Consider the following 23129-nt stretch of genomic DNA (forward strand, 5'->3'; position numbering starts at 1 on the left):
TACAGCAATATGAAAGAAATTACATACTTATACATTATACAGCAATATGAGAGATATGATAAACAGGATTGGGTAAAGACTGTCACCTATATTTGGCATACAACCGTATACTTTAAAGTAGCATAAGTTTTACACTTCTTATAAAAATGTTATCTTGTTCTACCTAAGAATACATTAAAGCTTTTTGGTATTCGGTGGACATGTGGCATCTTTACAAAAATGTAAGCATATATTTTAGTCATGCTCCATGGATTATATCAGATTAAATGATCATTTTTATTTTCTATTTATAGGATATACACACAATAACCCCCAATATTTGAGAAATATTATTTTCACAAAATAACTAAAAACTTGTTAATTGCTATGGAAAAAATACACGAAGTTAAATGACTTATTCTTAGGTCCACCCCTAGGGTGAACCTCTAGATTCACCAACCAATAGGATTGTTTTATTTTATATTCGATATCTTTTAAAAAAGAAAACAAATATTGTCAAATTATATTATGTTATTAAAATTAAAAGGTAAAAAAAAATAGTAATAATTACAAAAAAGAATATTTTACGTCTTCAGCATAACATTAAACCCTAAACCCTAAATTCTAATCCCTAAACTCTTAATCCTAAATCCTAAATCCTTGGATAAACTCTAAACTCTAGGATAAATCCTAAACTCTAGGATAAATCCTAAACTCTAAATCAAAATCACTATACACTAAAACATTCAAGCGTTTAGGGTTTAAGGTTTTAGTGTTTTTTATTTAGAGTTTAGGATTTATCCAAGGGTTTAGGGTTTACCCAAGGGTTTAGGGTTTACCCAAGGGTTTAGGGTTTAGGATTTAGGGATTAGGATTTAGGATTTAGTGTTTTGTTGAGAACATTAAAATATATATATTTTTTTAATTCTTTTTATTGTAACTATTATTTTTTTTTACTTTTTTATTTTAAAAACATAATATAATTTGAGAATATTTTGTTTTCTTTTTTAAAAGATATCGAATTTGAACTAATGAAATCCTATTGGTTGGTGAACCTCTTTGGTGAACCTAGATGAACCCAAGAATGACTCAAGTTAAATTGTAATGCATATGATGATGACACCGGTCATTTGTCGATCTTAATGTACGATCTTGCCCCCTTAAAGAATGCCGTAACTGAGGGTATTTCAGTCATTAAATGGCATTTTTCCTACCATGAAGAAGACATATCTAGGAACTTGTTGCAGGGAGAGAGATCAAGACCCGAGGTGATGTTGTCGTTGAACACTTGGGATCTTTTTCTATCTCTTTCTTGATACTTTACAGCCCATCTTAGGGTATATTGTCAAAACCCTAATTATTTAAACACTAAGTAAAGAGATATATTTTTTTACAAGTAAATAGATAATATATCTTTCTGAATATTTCGTATCATTTTCTTAGTTTCTTACTATCTGATATTATGGATCAATATCTCTGAACTAGAAATTGCATAGTTACTTGTGATGGCTTATAAACTATTTGCAAGTCAACTTCAATTGAGCGCAATAGATAATAATTTACACGAAATAGAAAGAAACAAATATATTTGATGAATGAACAAGTAAAACCTTATCTTGAATACTGTTATTGCTTCTAGTAGTGAAACTCTTTCAGTAGATACCAACTCATTGCAACGAAAAGGATTAAATCTTCATAGATTTGGCTCGAAGATGTTCAGGGAGGTCACGACTGAATCTGCAAAACAACCCCATAAAACTCATATCAATGTTGAACTTGATCTTGACTCGCACACATAAATTCAGTGCTTGTAAATATAATGAGATGTAGAAATATTGGAAAACAAAGGAAAGGAGCTCCCTTCAGTCCAAGCATAGAGAAGTAAAGATTCAATTTGTCTCTAGAATCATTCATTCATTTACCATATGGGAACATATTCTTTCATTTGGTATGTGGATGGATGAGTCGAGAGTCAATTAAATCTCACATATTACTCCATGAGTGGACCAAAGAAAGCTCTCTTCCTCCACCAACCCATCATCCCTAAGCCCATTAATTTTTCTATAACTATATACGTATATATAAGCATATGGAAATATCTAATTAAGCATATGTAAAGAATTTGAATACTATATAGCATAAAACCAAAATATATATTTCGATAGCCCATGTTTTCATTCTTGATGCAAGGATCTTCCTCTATGTAGGCTAGAGCCAACTTAAATCTTCAAACTAAACCCTAGATGACTATTAGATTGCTTTGAGGCACCATATATAAGAAATAGTTTATGTGACAAAAGAAACAATAGAAGAGAGATGAGAAAAGAAGAGATGCATGAAGAGAATGAAGGATTAATGGCTTTATATAGCAAAATAAGGTAACATAAACCGGCGAATCCGACAATGTTTTGTGTATTTTATTTTATTTAATAAGTGGGCGGTTAATAATTTTCCACGTTTTCGTTTGAATTTTTTTCATTTATAAAGATGTTGGGGACAATTTTTGTTCACTTATATCTTTTTTTAATTTCATACATAGTTTATCAATTCGATCATATCAGTGAGTTTAGTGTATAGTGCTAAATTTATGGATTTATAAACTAAAATCAATTGACAACTAATAGTTTAATTCATTTAAACTAGATTTCCACCCGCACAACCGTGCGGGTATATATTTTCACATTTATATATATAGATATTTGTTATATATAATTATTATATATTTTTAATGTTACTCACATATTTAAATGCTTGTATAATTATGCCAAATATAATAATTTTATTGTTTTCATGCTGTGAATTAAAATCATCACATATATATGTTGCTTATTATATATTTGTCTTATTGAATTTGCATTTGATTACTAAACTAAATTTTTTAATGCATGAACAGCATATATGAAAACAATTTTGTATTTAATTTATTATAATCATGATCCGTAATTCAAATCGCTAGACTTTTTAGTATTTTTTAATGTTTATTAATTTTTTATAATAAATTACTGTATATTAAAAAGTTTAAGATAAGTTAAATTTTTATACATGTATTATATAGTTTACTAATATTACCCGTTCTACCAACATATTATATTTTTAGCATAAATATTTTATATTTATGCAAATAAAATATGTTAACTTATCAATTTAAAATAATTTTATCATATTTTTTTCAATATAACATTTTTATTTTAAAATGATAGATATTATTATAAAATTGATAAAATAGGATATAATTTTGTTCTTTTAGTACCATTTCATTACTAATTACAAAATTAGTTGAAAATATTTGTATTCAATTTATGACAATTAAGATCTAATTATAATCTTTTTCAAGAGATTTGTTAGAATTTTACTTCTTATTTAAAAAAAAAATAAAAAGATATTATGATTAAAGTAGTTAAAAATATTATGTATATTAGCATTAGTGATATACATTTAATATAAAATTTAAATGATGGTCCAAATAAAAATATCACTCATCAAAAAATCATGATTTTTATTTTATTAGAAAACTAAATTTGAAAAAATTAAAATAAAAATAAATATTTATTTCTAACAAAATCTTTAAAAATTATTAGTAAATGTATTTGTGAAATTAATTAATTTCATTTTATTTAAATTTTCGTTTATAAACAAAAACTATAGTCAGTTTCAATTTCTAATTATATTATATGATAATTTAAATTAAAACTAACTAATTTTTGAAAGTAAATTTAATAATATTCTAAGAAGATTTTAAAAAGATTTTGTTAGAACATTTTAAATATATTCATTTGTATTTCAAATAAAATGATAAAGATATTAAAAGATATAATAATAAACTTATGTAAAATATGATATTTTCTAGGAATAGTCCAAACTAAAAAAATCACACATGAAAAGAAGTCATTACTTCTGTTTTAATATATAAGAAGTGAGACGTCTAACATATGAAACACAAGAACTTTTTTTTTTGTTTACTACCAATCGAATTTAAAACGATCGAACAGATCGATATATCTTCACAAATGTATATCAGCTTTTTTAACGCTGACACAAACCAGTAAAACTAGTTTACTACTTTTGAATGTTTACGAAGTTAAGAAGTGAATTTTGTTTATTAGATCTTTTCTTTAAGAAGTGAATGTTTATGTTATTATCAATGAATTGATTTGTTTGTACAAAGAATTCATTTTATATAGCGCATACCAAAATTTAAAATATACTTGGTGTAATGAAAATTTTGTACCAATTGAGAGGACAAAAGAAGCATCAAGTGATTTAAAATAACCAAATGAATACTCCTTATGCTGCATTATATAAAAAATTTCTTCTTTTCTGTTTATCAATTAATATTTCGAAATTTGCTTTTTTGTGTTCATAATAATTGTCTGCTTTACACTCGAGCGGCCGGGCCTTGTTCCCGGTAAACTGGCTTTTTATTGTATAAACTTACTTTTTGATATTATAAGTACTTAAGAATATTTTGACCAAAAAAAAGTACATAAGAATATAGTTTTTCAATTGAATAAAAATAGGAATCTTAATTTTGTCTACAATGAACCTATTAGTACACGTAGATATTCTACCTGTTGCTTCTATGTCCGCGAAGACGAAAATATGCTTTGTGAAAGCTTGTGTGAAGTATGAAAATCATGAAGAATTTGATTTTTCAAATACACATCCTCTGCTTACTTGAGAAAGAAGTACTGAAGCTGTTACTTCTCGAGATAGCTCATGTTGAGAAGAAGCATAAATATTTAACAGCAAAATTATCAAATCTATAGATCTTGTAGATGGAAACTTAATAATCAAAGAATAAAAATAATTTGACCAAAATAGTCTTGTAGAAGATTTAAATGTGTACTTGCATTGCTTCTTATGGAGTTCGAAGATTCAAGATAAGCACCTACAAAATCTGTGTCACCATAGGCTTTCTTTCATAGCCTTTTCTCCATTATTAGGCTCATGTATAAATACGTACACCAAGCAATATATATATCGATGCATATAATATTTATGTATATTATTATGCAAAGAGAAAAAGAGAAAATCGATGACATAAAGTATCATTATGTGATGACCAACTTGCTAAGATCCATCTTTATCTTAATTATAGAAATATTTTAGTATTTAAATTTGTACTTTGATGTTCCAAATTGAGTAGTTGTTTGTCTAGAACATGCAGCTTTGTAAACATTTAAAGTTTACTTAAAGTTTTTTGTATTAGTTAAGGTTAAAGTTTAATTTATTTTCAGAAAATAATCATTCTTAACCTGATTATCTTGAATAAAACTGAAAATTAAGCAAATATAAAATCTTTTGTTGCTAAGCAGATGTATGACACACTATACACTTCAATCGAACAATAACTATCAAAATGAAAAAAAAAGTTCACTTAGCCTTATATATCTACTAAATTAATTTGCTGGTTCAGTGACTTGGGTCTTTGGCGACTTCGGTCTTTTAAAAGAAGTTGAACCTTACATCCATATTTTTCAAGTCTACATATGAAAAGGCCTGATTTACACCTATTAAAATGTACTAGATTTTTTAACCGCGCTACGCGCGGATAAGATATTATATGTATTTCTCAATTCTAAAAAATAATGTATAATATTGTATTATATTATTTAAAAAATATAAAATATGACTACATAACATAAATATATTTTTTAAATTTTCTTTGTGGAAATCATTATGTTGTTTGATTGTTGTACTTGATTCACATATTTGCATAGATATTTGTGATAGATGAATAACTATATTTTTATTATCAGTAAATAATATATATTCATTATATAATATAAGAAAAATAAAATTATTTACTTTTTAAACAAACTTGTCTCATGTTGGGGACTCGGTTATAGACATATCATATACGAATGAGACATTTTTACAGTTATAAATCTTCTTAACATTGAAAAAACAAATCTACATATCAAAACAATATCTCATACGATCTATTTGTGGAATAATTACTCTGAAGAAATTGAATTTAGGCATCAAAAAGGACTGAAAATGTATGTGCATATATGTTATCTAAGTCTGCTTCACAAAGTACTATTCATAGTTCATATATCATTAATGTTCATCCTATTTTTTTGTCCACCATTTCTTAAACATCTTGAAATAACTGATGCTAATTAATAATAAACTTTTTGCTGGAAAAAAAATCAAATTTGTCTAATTATCGCTTAAATATTTTATTAATATGGTCTAAGAAGCTTTTAAGTGATATCATAGTTTAATTTATTAGTTTTTTTGTTAATTTTTAGAGGTTTTTGTATTTAAGATTTTTTTCCATATTAAGCTTCTATTTCTTTCACAGAATTGATATATATATATATATATATATATATATATATATCATAAAAATTACCATCAAATCAGTTTTACTTATTTATTATTTTGTTTTAACAAAAATACACTTTTTAAATAATTTAATTTAAAATAAAATTATATATTAATTTGCTGTATTTTAACAATTTCATTGATTTAATTAATTTGCTTTGGTGGATAACTTAAAAAGTTTTCATATGAATCGGGGAAAGTAAATTTATATTGTTATATTATATTTATTTTGTGTATATAGAATCTATATATAATTTTAGTGTAATAAAGAAAGAACATTATTTTTTTGTAACTTCAAAAAGATACATTATTACAATTTAAAATGAATCAAAATTGAAGAAAATGGTAATTAAATATTTGTAAATCTAATTGTTTAGTTGGATTCTCATGAAAAAAAATCGATTGGTTACACAAATGTTTCAAAATTTGTTGTGGTATTGTTTTGTCTATAAATTATAAAATTTATTGAATTAATATATTTAATTATTGCATCCTTAAATAATATTTTATTAAGACATTAGAAAAATATGTTTTGAGTTGTTTTGTCAAATTGTACAAAAATCTATGCTTTTTCATACTTGTAACTTCAAAAAGATACATTATGATAATTTGAAATTAATCAAAATTGAATAAAATGGTAATTAAATATTTGTAAATCTAATTATTTTTTTATCTTGTTTAGTTGGATTCTCATGAAAAAAAATCGATAGGTTAAACAAATGTTTCAAAATTTGTTGTGTTATTGTTTTGTCTATAAATTACAAAATTTATTGAATTAATATATTTAATTATTGCACCCTTAAATAATATTTTATTAAGACATTAGAGAAGTATGTTATGAGTTGTTTTGTCAAAATTTTACAAAAATTTATGTTTTTTCATATTTGTCACGAAAATTTATATGTTAAACTTACTTTTACAAAAATTTTAACTTTGTCACGAAAACAAAAATCTATGCTTTTTCATACTTGTCAACGTTCTCACACTTTCTAAGAATATATTAGCTTAGTCACTTACTTATTTTTTTTTACAAAATAAAGTATCGGAGTCTTGAAAGTTGAATTCATATTATTGTAAATGTACATAAGAGTTTGTGATTATATACTTAGTGGTTCTTGTATATGTGTCCAAGAAAGTTTCAATGGCTTAGTGGTAACTGTCCTATATATATATCATACTAACCCGGGTTCGATTCTCACCTTCGCATTGTTTTTTTATTTTTTACGAAAAAAAAATGAGATGACATGGCAATTTCGGGTTCTCTGATTGGTTGATTTTTCTATTTTATGTGGACACCCTCTCCATGGCTTATATCCCCCTTTTAGTATAGTATAGATAGGTGAGATTATTGGTTTAAACTCGATATTTTATATTTAACCAAAAAAAGATAGCTACTAATTTTTTTCTAATATTGTAATAACCTTCCTCACAAATACCTACGTGGCTACGTATTTTGTCAAAACATATGTTATATATGTTCTTTGACAAAATATATACCAATATATGCTTTTGTCAAAACATATATATACCTATATATATCACAAAACCTTACCGAAAAAGTTGTTACATAGGATGGCGTTTAAAAAAGAATTAATAGCATAAACTTAAAATATGTATACAGGAAATAAAAATGTTTCTGTTGTGACTGTTAATTAATTTTTTTTATCTTTATAGAAAGTAGAAAAGAGAAAAACGAATTTGTATTATATATAATTTAAATGACATTTTGTGTAAACACGTACAAAAACATTGAATCGTGTCCCGTAAAGTGTAAATACCGAAAGTGGTAACATGGTTATCATCATCTAATGTCTCCAATAAAAAAATATAGAAATACTGTATGGATATATAAAGATAAAATTACATAAGAACATACTTTTGTTGATTAATTTCTGTCCATTGGATCTAATCAATGGTAGATGACCAACAAAGGTGTGATCCATGCCTATTTTAGCGAACTGAAAACAATATTATACTACTGTCTATGCAGACCCAGCCCTGAAAATGTCTAAAACAATTTAGACCGAAAGCAAAAAATAATTTGTGGACCTGTAAAAAAATAAAAAGATCAATAATATATAGCTTCAGCTCTCAAGCTTTAACAAACTGAGCTGCTGAAGATACTTGACATTATTGACCGTAATTTTATATAACTTTTACAAGGTTGGAAGCATATGCTAAATTTAAATAAAATTTTATATTAAATAAAATGTTTCATATAAATAAAATGAAATGAAGTAAATTAACATCAAATAGTTTTTATAGTAAAATATATCAAAATATATCATACAAATAATCAAATAAATTACATATATTTATTAAAGGGTTAATTTGTGTACTAGCCAATTTTGAGAGCAAAATTAAGAATATGACATTGATGTTGACATAATTAGTTCTCTTATCATTTTCTTCTCTTTCTTCCGATTTTTTTCCTTTTTCTAAGACGGTAGACGGTAGACGGCGATAACACATAAAGATCATGTATCACTTAAATGAAAAAAATAAAATAAAAAGAGTTGTTACAGTGATGGTGGTTATGGCATCGGCGATGATAGTGTTTACGGTGGTGGTGACCATGGTAGTAGTTACAGAGGAAGAGGAAGTTACGGTCATAGATATGGAAGAAACAATGACTTTTTTGTAGCAGTAGATACTGTTGTTATGCCGTGGTAGTCGTCGTTGTGGCAAAAGAAAAAATTTGTCGTAGATGGAGACGAAGTAATGGCCTTTTACAGCATAGATTACAAAATGGTATGGAACAAACTAAATGGAATGAAAACTAAATGGAATGAAAACTAAATGGATATGGAAGAAACAATGAAATTATCAAATAGTGGGGCATCAGATAATGTTTATCCTAACATCAACCCTTTTCATAAACTAAACCCAAAATACTAATCACTAAATCTTAAAGGGTAAATATAAACCCTAACCCAAATATCAAAATATGCAAATAGTATATAGTATGAAATATTATTAAAATAGAATAGCAATAAACGAAATATCATATAGTATTTCAACTGATCTAAACATAAATCGATGATGTGAAGAAGAGAATCGAAGGCGTATCGACCATAACACCGTCGTGGTCTATAAAGTTTAGAAGCAGAAACGTAGCATAAAACGATATATGAAGCAGAGAGTCAGAGACGATGTATGGTGGTGATGGAAGAAGAGCGGTGGTGGTTGGTAATTGAAGAAGAAGAATGTATTTTAATATTTCATTAACCGGATACAAGGGGTAATATAGTATATATTATAGAAGTAATGGATGTACTTTTTTTTTTGGTTAGATATTGAATTATGCTTTATTTTGTAGTTATCCAACCCAATTTCCCATTATTAAAAATCATAACAAAAAGAGTTGAAATAACTAAAAATTAAATTAAATAATATATTATACATATATTATTATCTGAATAAATATTGATAATAACTAAATTTTACAATAAATATAAGAAAATTATCACAAATACCACATTCATAGTACAACTTTTCATGTTTACATTAACCACTTTTACCTTTACTTTTAATGAAAGGTAAAAGACATTTATACTTCTAGCTCTATGATTAACTAATCTAGACTTAGAGCTTAAAATTACGGAGTGGGGTATAGTTTTTGGAATGTCAAATTTATGATCTAATAAATATAAAAATAAATACCAAAATTTATTAAAAAAATAGTTTCAAACATACTTTTCGATTTTCAAAAAGAAAATTTATAAAAAAAAATAAAGAAATTTTTTAATTATATTGTTTAATTTTTTATTTAAATAATTGTTTTTAATATATATATATATATATAACAAACATATAAGAGTCTTTTTCATTAATGAAGAAAATATTTTCGAAAATATCTCTTTAATGGGGGTAAAAATGAATAATGGTACCATAAAAATGGTAAGTATGAACCTCTCCCATATTATATTACTATATATGTTTCCAAACAACAAAATGATTAAACTTGTGTCGAAACAATATAAAACATTAGGTTTCATTTTTAATAATTTATTAATTTTCTTTAAAATTATTTTATAAATCAGCTAATTGATTAATAAGTTTAAGTTAAGTTTACAGGTTTAGATATTAAAACTAATTTCAATCAATAAAATATTAATTAAAATAAGGATTATTTTATTTAAATTTCCATGAAAATTACATTCATTTAAATTTAAATAAAATTTATATTAAATTAAATATTTTATATAAATGAAATGGAATAAATTGACATCAAATAAATTTTATGATACAAATTTATCAAAATATATCATACAATTAATCAAATAAATTACAGAGATTTTATTAAAAAATCATAACGAATAGAGTTGAAATAACTAAAAAATAAATTAAAATATCTTATACATATATTATTATATGAAGATATATTGAAAATAATAGCATTTTATAATAAATATAATATGAAAAATGGTTATAAGAATGTTCAAAATATATATTATTTGGAGATAAATGCTTAACTCTAATTATAAACAAGAAGTTCAAACCAATTATAATATGAACCAAATTATTAGCAAGATAAATTACACAAAAAATATAATAATGTGAATTAAGCAAATAAATATTATGCAGATAAAATATCTCTTAACAATAAACAAGATCCAATTAATTAAGAAACATTCAACTAATTTATACAATTTGTTTAATTGATTTAAGATAAAATCTGTGTTGTGTCGCGGGTCATTATCTAGTTTACAATTAAAATACAATTCACAATTAATATTTTTGCATTTATTTTCTGAATATTAGCTTGTGATTTAAGTTTATATAATAGTTAATGAAAATAAATTATATAATAGTTACGTATTTTGTTTAAACGTTAGATTTAAAAATTATAAAATAACTCTTTCATTTGAATGACGACAAAAAACTCTTTTATTTGTATAAGAGTTGACTATTTTGTATATTATCAATACTATTAAAAGGGAAGGAGTTTTAATAAATCTACCTATGAAAGTTGTTTGGACCATTTGGTTACATTTTTTTTGGTCCTACAATTAATCACTCTAATTATCTAAACTAACTGAAGTACAATTAATATTTTTTTTTAACGTCTGATTAATTATGCTATTATAACGATGAGAAATATTACATAGACGATTTTACAGCCGACAATTCTACCATCATATGAGAATGCACGTCTGACTGCATCGCTCCGAGCCGCCCTATGAGATCCATGTTCGATGATACGCCCTTGCACCATGCTGAAGACCTCTTGTAACCCTTTTTCTCCATGATCTGCATAATTTGCGTTTTCTGGGGTTTGAACCCTAGACCTCTTGGTGTAGAAGTATTAATGAACCCTTAATCAAACCACTGGACTAAGGGGGCTTCCACATACAATTAATATTTAATCCTAACTTTTCTCACTAATTACCATCAAATGCCATTATCTCTTAACATTTAAAAATTAAATCTCGGGCAAAGCTTTCACAACTAGATATCGTTGAAGCCCATTACTTATTATTAACAATAATTATCTGTACCAAAACATATTTTCACGTAATAGTCTACATGCATATATCGTATAATCATTAGACAATTTCACTTTTGATAATGATTCTTACAACTTGAAACCGAGACACAATATATAACTTATGATATTGATATATTACAAATACATTTTTTCTGTATAATGAACTTTTAGAAGGTAGACAACTGGTCATGTTTTGGTCTTTATTTATATAAATCATTCGGTTAAAGAAATCATTCTTTTTTTACGTACAAGAAATTTTTGAAAATAAAATAAAATATTAACCAATCATCCAAAAATCTTGCAAATATGTAAACAATAATTCCGTGCCAAATATGTTTTGACAATCAAACATGTAAACAATATACTACATAGATATAATCAAACAATTGAAAATAAATTCTCTAACGTACATTTGATTACTCATATAAATTTTAATTTCCGTATATGAACAAATTCAATAACTTCCTAAAATTTAGATAACGACTAATGCTGCAATTAATATACATTGCATGATCAACATTTTAGGATTGAACCCATAATATCTAACTGCAATATACGAAATTCAAATATAATTTAGATATCAATATCTATCTTATTAAAGTAAAATTACATTTAAGAACTCTTTAGAAACATGAATAACAGTAAAAAAAAATATTTGAAACATGGGTAACAGTATATTAAAAATAATAATGGGTTTATGTTATTAAGAAAAATTAGAAGTCTATTATATTATGTGAAACTATATATCTGGTCAGATTTTTAAAATATATGAAAAATGATCCAATCTAATTACCTAAAACCATTTTTTGTATAAATAATTATTTATACATATTTTAAATCAAAATATTAATTTAAAATTAAATTTATTTCGAAAATTGATTCAAAAATATACATATATTCAAAATTTGCTTTTTACTAAAATATTTTCCAATAACCATTATCAAAATATGTTTTACATATATATAAGAAAAAAATACAAAATTCACTTTCAAATACCAACTTAAGTTATAGTTTTTATATTTCACATTAAGTTTTAAAAATATAATATATATGATTATTTATATAATTGTACGTATAAAATATTATTCATTATATGATTATTTATATTATGGTACTTATAAAATACGATTAATTATATGATGAACATATATGACATATAGTAGTGACATAAAAAATAAATAGCAACATATTTTTGTTAAAAAATAATAGATGGAATATTATATTATACTTACAAGAAAACAAAATAAAATTTAATACAAAATAATAATATGACATTTTCACTTACAACAAATATACATTTATAAAAAAAAGAATTAAATACCCGTCCGGATGCACGGGTCAAAATCTAGTTGATGTTTATGACTTGAGAGTATAATTTTGGATTAAGATTAGTATTATATTTCGTATCTAGGTTAATTATATGGGTTATAGAGTTTATGTTTGGAGTTAAGGATTTAACTTTTATTACTCTTTTCGCTTTTTAGACTATTTTAAAAAATGTATGGATATCGACAAGAAAAGAGAGGAAAATGTGTGGATCTGTAGGTTTGTATAAGGTTGATTAAAGATTATATGGTCTAAAATAAAATAAAAATCCAGAGAATTTTGTAATGAGTTATTTTTCGGTTCACCATGTAGATAGTAACCAATAAAAAAACTGACACGTGTCATATATTTTGTTTATGAAAAAAAAAACAATTAAAAATAATATTAATTGCAAAAAAAACATTTGACATTGCAAGACTCTAAACCTTAAAATCTTAGAACATCAGCATTGGTTGTTCTTATCCAAAGCTCTCAAAAATATTAGTTTATTTGTATAAGGGAAATTTGCCAAAACAGAACAGCATGGTTGTCCATTTAGTATAATATTATCATTAAGTTATTCTTTTAATATATTTTTTTCATAATTTCAAAACTAACTCTTGATTAATCAATTAAACACATTAAACAGAATTTAAAGGTTTAATTTAATTTTAAATTTTTTAATAAAATGGAAGAAAAATCTTTTAAAAATGTTAAAATTTAAAAGTTTAATTTTCTTAATAAAACTAAAAAGTTTACAAACTTTTTAAACTTTTTATAAAAATAAAACTTTGTAAAACGTTTCTTATAAAGTTTATTTTACGCTTTTGATTAAAGTTTTTTTATAAAGTTTTATTTTTATTTTATAAAGTTTACATAGTTTATTTTTATTATAGTTTTATTAAAACGTTTTACAAAGTTTTGTTTTTATTAAAAACTTTTTACAAAGTTTTTTTACAAACGTTTTAAAAATATTAAAATTAAAAATTTTAATTTTTTTATTAAAAGTATAATAAAAAGGAAAAAAAAATAAAGAAAAAAATTAATAAAATGTAAAAATGAATACAGGTTTTGGGAAGTTAAAATATTACAAATATTTTTAAATATTTAAATTTATCAAAGTTTTCAACAAAAAAAAAAACAGTTTGTGTATATGAGTGTTTTATCAATTGTTTGTATTTTGATATAATTTTTTGATTCATAAAACTAATGATTTCATTATATTTTAAAAAGAAAGGGTAAAAAGAGGAAAAGTGTACAAAAAAGATTTTACACCAAAGGAACAATCACACCTTTTTTTATTCCGTTTTGGCTATTTTCCCTTTTATAATAACTTTTTGTTTATTTTTGTTTTTACTTTTTATGAACCCATCAAAATAAGATAATGAAGAGAGAAGTGTTCTTAAAACATGAGAACATGTTTTCAAATGAGAACTTGTTCTAAACTTTTTATTTCTTCTCTCTTACTTTATATTTTTTTATTTAGTATTTTTTTGAGAGCTTTGGGGAAGAACTCCCCGTTACTAAATCCTATAGCCCAAACTCTAAACTCTAAATCCTAAATTCTATGATTAACTTTAAAGTTGGAAAAACATCCTTAGTTCTTTCTTAGGTTTCATGGATTTTTAATCTTTTTCCGGCCCTTAGGATTTGAATAGCTTTCAAGCAGATTAGATTTTAATGATATTTCCAACTTTAGCAAAAAAAAAAAAGAGAGAATTTCCTAAAACAAAATTTTGTTGCCTAAAGCAGTGATGGGCTCTATATCTAATACTCCAGTACGTTTGGTGTTCGAGTGTTTTGTGGGTTGAACGACTTATTAGCGCCATTTCTATAAGAAGATATTCGTCAACTGAAGAGTAAAATGTTAGGGGGACATTTCACACAGCAGAAATAGCTGAAATAGAGACAGCATTTCTTATTAGAGCCTGACGTAATAATAAGCTGAGACAATTCGTTTGTTTTGTCATCGTTTTATATGCCTTAAAAGGAAGCACGAAACTCTCGTTTTTCAAGGATGAAATCAAGGAAACAAAGAGAGCGTGAGAATTATGAAATAGCCTCAAAGCTCTAATTGCTCATCCTTGCAACTTTGCAAGCTTAGTCCACTCTGTGTGGTAAGCAGCAAGACGATTTGTCCTCTCATATGCATGAGCTCCAAAGAGATCCCTTTCTCGCACGCCTTTAAGTGTCCAAGTACATACGCAAGACTTGCACACATTCCTGGTGTGCTTATCCCAGCAGAGATGGCCAAACCCACGACTCTCCTCTACATCAGGCTCGACCACTAAGCTTTGCCAGATTCGGGTTTCTCTGCTAAGCTTTCTTAATTAATCTTGTCCAAGAAAAACTCCCTTAAATCTCGCACGCCTGAATTCAAGTTCCACTCCTTCTCTAAGCTCTAAGCAAATCCATAAAATAGAGATCTCTAAGCATACAAATTTTGCCTCACATCATCAATCAACATCTTCTTATAAATCCCGTGAGATGCAAGAACCATTATCCTCCTTCAATCCAGCTTCTTCTAATATCCTCTCTCATCTTTCAATAGTACCTCAAGTAGTACTTACCCCTACATGGAAATATAAAGAGAGATGAGACTTAAATTTTCTACTTTGAGAGTTCCAAGCAATCACACTGATGGTCCATCAGAAAAATTGGAAATGAAAACGCAAATAAAGAAGAGGGATCGAGGAGTTTCTGGTTACCTGCTCACCAATCTCATCAACAATCTCAGGGGCAAAATAAACCTCTTGTTGAATATCAGCACTAACTTTCTGGTTCTTCCTAGTGTAGGTACTTCCATCCATAATGGTCTATTTCGTCCAATTTTAATACCCTGGATAGTTTTTTTAAAATCTATTTCTTCTAATGCATGACTACCATCAGGTACAACCGTACAAGAACTGCTCTGAAACATTCCATTTCTATCAATTGAAAACAAGGTTATGCAAGATGGAGCAACCCTAGAAGGATATGTAGCTTCTAGGAGGATAAGATTTGACAAATTCACACATTATGCACCATAATTGAAAGAGCAGCAGCAAAAAAATAAAATAAAGACAATTGATCAGAGATTTATTGGAATGTCTCCAAATATACCTTAAGCTCCGTTTTCTTTGTTCTCCTCCGTTGTGCACGAGGGAAGACCAACACTAAACTTTCTGCGGTTACTTAGTTTGACAGACATATCTGAAACAGCTGGAATATACTGTCCTACGGCAACATCCAATGGTATACCTATAACATCTTAGTATAAATTAATAAAACAGAAAGTAATAAAAAGTAAATTTTCATTGGGTAGAAAATCTAATGGAAGAAACACGATCACGTTGTGTTTGCGGCGGCTTACATGCTTCCCCACTTAGATACCAAGATTTTGCCGGCTTACCGACTGGCGTATCATTTTTAAATTAATTCATTCAGACAATAATACAATTTTAGTTTCTGTTACAAAAGATTCTCCCTATGTGACAGATAGAGACAACACTTTTTCGATTTTAGATAAAGACGAGACTTGTCTCTCAAATGGAGATTTTCTTTTTGGACTTTTTTTCTACTTTCTTCTAAGTGGGAAACCGAGAGGAGCTCTCCGAAGACCATTACAAGAATTCTTTTGACTGGTTCTTTTTTTTTCTTCTGAGAATCCTTCTCCATTTTGTTCTTTATAACTCAGCCTGGAGTGGCTCTGTGAATTTTCTCTGGGTGGAAGAATCTTCTGATTCTTGATCTGTTTAACAATAGAGTCAACAAGAGCACACGCAACTTTCTAACGGGTATTGAGGAATCGAAGATCTGTTTTGGATCTTCATAGTCTGAGGCATAATCTGCTTTCACACGATGATGGCTTGGTGCTTACGGAAGAAACGGTATGTGAAAGCTAAGCTCTCATGGAAGTCTAAGAAGAAAGACTTGTCTCCTTCAGGTAACTGGCAACCAGAGGATGACAGCGATGAAGGCAAGATCGTCTTCTTTGGAGGAAGTAACTATACCTTTGATTTGGATGATTTGTTAGGTGCATCCGCTGAAATTTTGGGGAGAGGTGCTTTCGGCTCAACCTACAAAGTAACTGTGGATGATGATACAGCCACGGTAGTAGTGAAGAGACTGGAGAGGGTGGTAGTTGGAAGAAGAGAGTTTGAGCAAACAATGGAGATTGTTGGTAGCATCAAGCATGAGAATGTAGCTGAACTAAAAGCTTACTACTATTCCAAGAACGACAAGCTCGCTGTTTACAGCTATTACAGTAAAGGAAACCTCTTCGAGGTGTTGCACGGTAAGTTTATCTTTGAATCCCCATTGTCGAAAAGACAAGAACTCAATCAACCTTTGCGCAGGTGAGAAGGGAGTATCGCTAGATTGGGAGTCTCGATTGAGAATAGCGATTGGTGCAGCAAGAGGAATGGCTATTATACATGGCGCAGATGAGAGGAAGCTTGTCCATGGGAACATCAAATCTTCCAACATCTTCATAGACTCGCAAGGCAACGGTTGCATCTGCGATCTCGGCTTGACAGCCATCACGAGATCTCTCCCTCAGACTAGTATTTGTTCTTCGGGTTATCGCGCTCCGGAAGTAAAGTGCACAGAGTTTTCTGATGTATACAGCTTTGGGGTAGTGTTACTGGAGCTTCTAACAGGGAAATGTCCGAGTGCGCGATCAGGAGATCTGGAAAACATGGACTTGGCAAGCTGGATAAGGTCAGTGGTGTCGAAAGAGTGGACGGGAGAAGTGTTTGACATAGAGCTAATGAAGCAAATAGGTATAGAGGAAGAGATGGTTGAGATGTTGCAAATAGGTTTGGCTTGTGTTGCCTTGAACCCACAAGATCGACCTCATGCAGCAGAGGTTGTAAAGATGCTACAAGACATTCATTCCAACACTTGATCCAGAGTGATAGATAGCTTAAAAATGTCAATTCTCAAAGCATTATTTGATCATTACTACTGATTCAATTTGTATAAGAAAAGGCAAACAAAGATGAATTGATTCCATACAACCACAGATTCTGAAAACATAAAAGAAGATTCAGCGAATCCAAACCGGGGGAGACGGGATCGATCTCGTTCCGGAATTGGAGGATCAGACAGGGGTAAGGAGCTGGAAGAGATGGGGCTTTGGATCGGAGTTCATGCCGACGATGATGATGAGAGGGATGAATCCGTAGTGAGTGGCGACTTTGGCCTTCTTGAGAGACCAGTTGGTCCATTCCTTGAGGAGCTGCGACTTGGATTTGTCATTGGAAGAGGAAGCTCCCTGTGATCCTTTCCCTTTTCCTCTGGGCTTCAACGAAAGTGTAGAATCCATTGTTTCCGATCTCACAGATTCCCTTCTTCTCTCTGTGTGTAATTGCAGACACTTTTTTTTTTTTTATCGAAGCCAAAACTCTTAAGCACTTCTTAAGTTAGGGCCTGACTGGTTCAAACGTAGCGGTTGCGGTTGCGGTTGCGGGAGTTTGTGGATGCGGGTGGTTGCGGTTTCTAGCGGTTTTAAGAGATTTATACGACTGGTACTGCGGTTAAAAATTGGTGCGTTTGCGGGTGACTTATGACTGGTTAACTACCAAATGCGATAACAGTCAAATAATAAATTAACAATATTTACATTTAATATAATTATAAAAATATCAAAAATCATAAAATTATAATAAATATAAAATATATATTTAAAAAGTTATAATTTTAATTTTTGAAAATTTATTGAAATTGTTTTTATTATAAAATTTTATAATATTAATTAAAATTTAATAGATATATTTTAATATTTTAATAATTTTAATTTTAAATTTTTTATTAAATATTTTTAGTTTTGTATATATATTGTTTTAAAAAAAAAAAAAAATTTACCCTCCCGCAACCGCCCGCAACCGCAAACGCTAGCTGGAGCCAGCTTTTGAATTTATGAGATTCGGAGCGGTTTGAAACGGTTTAGAGCGATTTGAGTGATTGTTGCAAACCGCCGACAACCGCTACCAACCGCAAAAGCTGCGTTTGCGGGTGGTAGCGGGAAAACCAATCGCCCCCTTAATCGTTGAGACTCTGAGTCGTCCAGAGGGTTCTCGCCGCCCTTTCCTATCTACAAACCTTTCCGTTGTTTTTTTTTGTTTGGTCTTTTATATTTTCAACCGAACTAATAATATAGTTTCTTTATATTTTTTTTGTTTGGTCTCTTAAGTTGGTTTGAAGCTAGGTTCAGAAGAGTCGGCGTTTATCTAACGGTATGGCAACTGATCAAGCTTGGATCTGACTTGAGTTTTCTCTGATATAACTATGGTGAACAAGTCCTTTCTGTTTCAAAAGGATACGGCTTTGGTGGAAGGCTTTCATGGAGTAAAAGAAAAAGCAAACCCAAGCTAGCGGCGTTTCGAGGGTAGAAGCAAACCGTCGATGATCAGCACCTATCGACGGTGAACCAAGATTCAAGTCAACACCAAAAGCCATGTTGACACGTCGCACAGATTAGAAATGGCTGGCACGTGTAATCCTAAGCTGTATTTTTTGTTATACATGTACTTGGGTCTTTTATTGTACTCTGTTTCAGCCCATAAGGCTTATAAAAACTAGTTGACAAAAACAAAGTGTTTTAGATAAATTTTCTAGAATGACCTTAAAAGATTTTTATCACAACTATAGCTTTAAAGATCAAAATGACAGAACTTTTTTTATTAAATAGATAAATAGACATTTATACCAGTAGATTTAACTAATCTAAACTTATATTTTATATTTGAAAGGTAGAATTTTAGTAAAGGTGTAATTTTAGTAGGGGTGTCCTGCCAGCCCGACACAAACCTAAAAAAAACCCATTATTATTAAGTTCGATTTTAAACTTGTATTTCAAATTATGGTTCGGCCTTTAAAAGGGTCATAGTGTTTTCTAGGCTTTTCGAGCTTTTTAAAAAGATAAATTAAAATCGAATACATTAAGTTTAAAAATAATATTAATTTAATTCCAAATTTAGATTATCATCTCGAAAAACCATAAATTCCGTATCAGTTTATGGATAGAACTAAAATAAATATCTTACCAAATAAATCAAATAAAAAGTAATAGTGAATAAAAATAAAACAAAATCCTTTCAAATCTAAGCAGTAGAAATTGTAAGATCAAGATCAGTATGTTCTTCGGTAACTTCCACATTCTCATCATCATCAAAAGCTACAATAATAAAAAATATATTTAATTTTGACATATATAAAAATATTTGGAACGCAAAACATAAATCTTTCTAATTAAGTATGTGTATAAATCAGTGCTCCAACATGCTTAGTAGAAGACACATTCTATATATATTAAAGACATGAGCACTAATGCTAAAACTAAACTTTGATGCCACTATAGTTGTCGTAATTCTATATTTGTTAAAGACATTAACACTAATTTTATATTTGTTTAAGACATGAGTACATTTGCTAAATAATTAGTATAGAGGAAAAGAAGTAATACACAACTGGAGTTTTTAAGTATCCTACTTTAGAGGAAGCTTTGATAAGACTTAAAACACATCATGTTGGTGCCTACTAGCAATGTTCACTGGTTGTTACGATAAAGGAATCTACCGTGGTCCTATGAAGAAGGCTTCTGAATTTATAGGAGATCATGAAGTAGTTATGATTTCCTGCGAAAAGAGAAAGTGAGATGTAAGACTAGCTATGAGAAAAAGTATGCTTGTAAAAGATACATTTATGTGTCTTTTGAAGTGATGATGATATTAGCTGGAGGTAGTAGAAAATGAGGTGAGTTGTGTGATATGTGTCACATTAAGATGGATATTCAATTTAGAAGTTCAACTGAATTTGAGAATTACTTTGGATTCTAGTATTATCCAATTCACTATTTTTCTAATTCTATTAAAGATTTGTGTTATTCAATTTGTAGTGGATTTCATGATAATTATATTTGAAAATAATTTAATGGAAAATTTAGTTATAAAATGTAAAGAACTAATTATTAAGGTTTAAGTACTGATTTGAAAAAAGTTATTTACAACATTTGTTTATTAGATATGTACGTCAAACTTATTGATATGATAGATTTAGAATGTAATATTTGTTATCAATTTATATATCGTTATGATGAAATGACAAAAGTATATTATTTGATGTAATCCACATTGTCATTGGGTTTTATTATTGTTTTGTAAATAGGGTTTTTATTCATGTTTTAAAATGGCTTTATCTGTCTATATGGTATGGAAATAATTATGGTTTTATTATTTTTATCTGTAAAAAAATTGTTCTTTCCTTGTGCATTTTATAGGAAGATTCAAAAAGTTCATGAAATTTAAAGGAATTTGTTTCTATCAAATATAATTGTATTCTTTTAAAATCTAAAATGAAAGAATTAGACAAATGCATGAAAATCCTCATCAAATCATTAAAATACTTCAAAATCTATTACTTATGTATTTAATTGAACTATTTCAAAATCGGTTAAATTACTGAATCCAATATCACCTCCCAAACCTCAATATGTTTTGAGTGATTTCTACTCAGTTGACAAATGCATTACAATGCATTAAAATCATCATCAAATCATTTTAAATACTTCAAAGTTCATGTCTTCAATTGAATTATTTCAAAATCAATTAAATTACTGAATCCAATACCACCTCCTAACCTCAATATCTTTTGAGTGATTTATACTCAGTTGACATGAAAATGAGTTTGAATGCTTTATCTACAGAGTGCCCAAAACAAGCAGAAAAAAACGCTAGTTTTTAGTAGAAGATGATTGGAAAGATCAACTTTCTCCAGAATAAAACTCTGCCAAAAAGAAAAAAAAATCAGCAGAGTGCATAAACCATCGCATCCAACTCAAATTTCTCCACCTGCGGATGCTAGTGAGGATCATGAGTGCATAAAACATGCTCAGATTTATAAGAAACTTATGTTTCCGCATTGATGTTTATTGGGGTTCAATCACCGCTACTTACCATATGATGGCTTTTTGTTGTTGGTGCTCAGATTCTGGAAGGGAAATCTTTTAAACTCAAAGATCGAGTTTGATTTTATAACAAATCGTTTTATATATATTTCCATGATGATGTTACATTCGGTTCAATAACTTGGTTTATCCAACCGATCGACTGTGATCTTTGCTGATCCACCTTATGTAGTACGTGACTCCCTTTTGGGACAATTAACCAGGAAAATATTATATTTTTGCTAGTGATTGTTACACTATATCATCTCTTTTGGTATGCTCGTTACATAACTCATGACGAGCATATAGTTTCTCATCGTATTAAAAGATTATGATTATTAATAATATGATTGTAAACGACTTAAAACACCTGGATTAGGGGTGTTAGGCAACATGTCTACGCTTCATTTTTGAAACCACGATGACAAGAACAGTTTGACTTTAAACCAGAATTAAACACACAAACTCGTTGACACATTTTCCGACAAACTCTACGATGTAAGTTAGAAAGTATGAGTTGCAAAATTATAGAGAACAGAAGATGAACGGAAAATATAGAAGAATGACACAATAAATTGTTTATCCAGAGTTTACATAGAATGACTACGTTTCTAGGGACTAGTAGGAGGCCATCCACTATAATTTTAATCACAAAGATATAGAACCTCTTTCTTTTAAGGTTACAAATTAACTTGCATGGTCAAGTGATAAGAGAACACACGAACTCCCTTTATATATATAAGAATAATCTATTAAATTAACCTAGTTGGATTAGGGCATTCGCCCCTTTCCATAAACCAATTAGGAATATTTTCAAAATATTTACCAACTTCCATAACTTCATGAAAATTCCAGGATTCTATCAACTTTCATATCCATAAAAATGATATTTTTCTTAATATGACGGTTTTGTTTTGGTTTAAGTTATTCGATTTTCTTTGATTCTATCACCAAATCTTGACAAAGCCCCTGATGGATATTTTGGCATAGTCCCGTAGCCATGGACGATTAGTCGACTTGGCCAGAGCATTTTCTGGCTTGTTAGGCACGAGCAAATTGTATGCAACCGAGTGGCCCCACTCCAACCAGCCACGA

The 23129-nt window shown here is 28.3% G+C and overlaps 2 protein-coding genes and 1 long non-coding RNA gene across 4 annotated transcripts; 2 read left to right on the top strand and 1 right to left on the bottom strand.

Annotated features, from left to right (window-relative positions):
- The first annotated feature begins 14863 nt into the window (after positions 1-14863).
- LOC106365353 (probably inactive receptor-like protein kinase At5g41680) lies at positions 14864-17996 on the top strand. 2 transcript variants are annotated; one of them, XM_013804798.3, is made up of 3 exons: positions 14864-15904; positions 15998-17384; positions 17446-17996. In XM_013804798.3, exons 2-3 carry the CDS (start codon positions 16949-16951, stop codon positions 17994-17996), a joined length of 987 nt encoding a protein of 328 aa, XP_013660252.1. In that variant the 5' UTR covers positions 14864-15904; positions 15998-16948. The 2 variants fall into 2 exon arrangements, with proteins under 2 accessions (XP_013660252.1, XP_048592919.1); XM_048736962.1 differs by having other exon boundaries at positions 14866-15900.
- Positions 17997-18027: 31 nt separating this feature from the next.
- LOC111200778 (mitochondrial import receptor subunit TOM7-1-like) lies at positions 18028-18416 on the bottom strand. The gene has a single exon (XM_022692128.2). It carries the CDS (start codon positions 18414-18416, stop codon positions 18192-18194), a length of 225 nt encoding a protein of 74 aa, XP_022547849.2. The 3' UTR covers positions 18028-18191.
- A 742-nt stretch (positions 18417-19158) lies between these two features.
- LOC125576574 lies at positions 19159-19735 on the top strand. Its single transcript, XR_007315013.1, has 2 exons — positions 19159-19326; positions 19409-19735. It is a non-coding gene; the product is annotated as an uncharacterized LOC125576574 (long non-coding RNA).
- The last annotated feature ends 3394 nt before the right edge of the window (positions 19736-23129 follow it).

The sequence above is a fragment of the Brassica napus genome, chromosome A7 (assembly GCF_020379485.1).
Source record: "Brassica napus cultivar Da-Ae chromosome A7, Da-Ae, whole genome shotgun sequence".
Lineage (NCBI taxonomy): Eukaryota > Viridiplantae > Streptophyta > Magnoliopsida > Brassicales > Brassicaceae > Brassica > Brassica napus.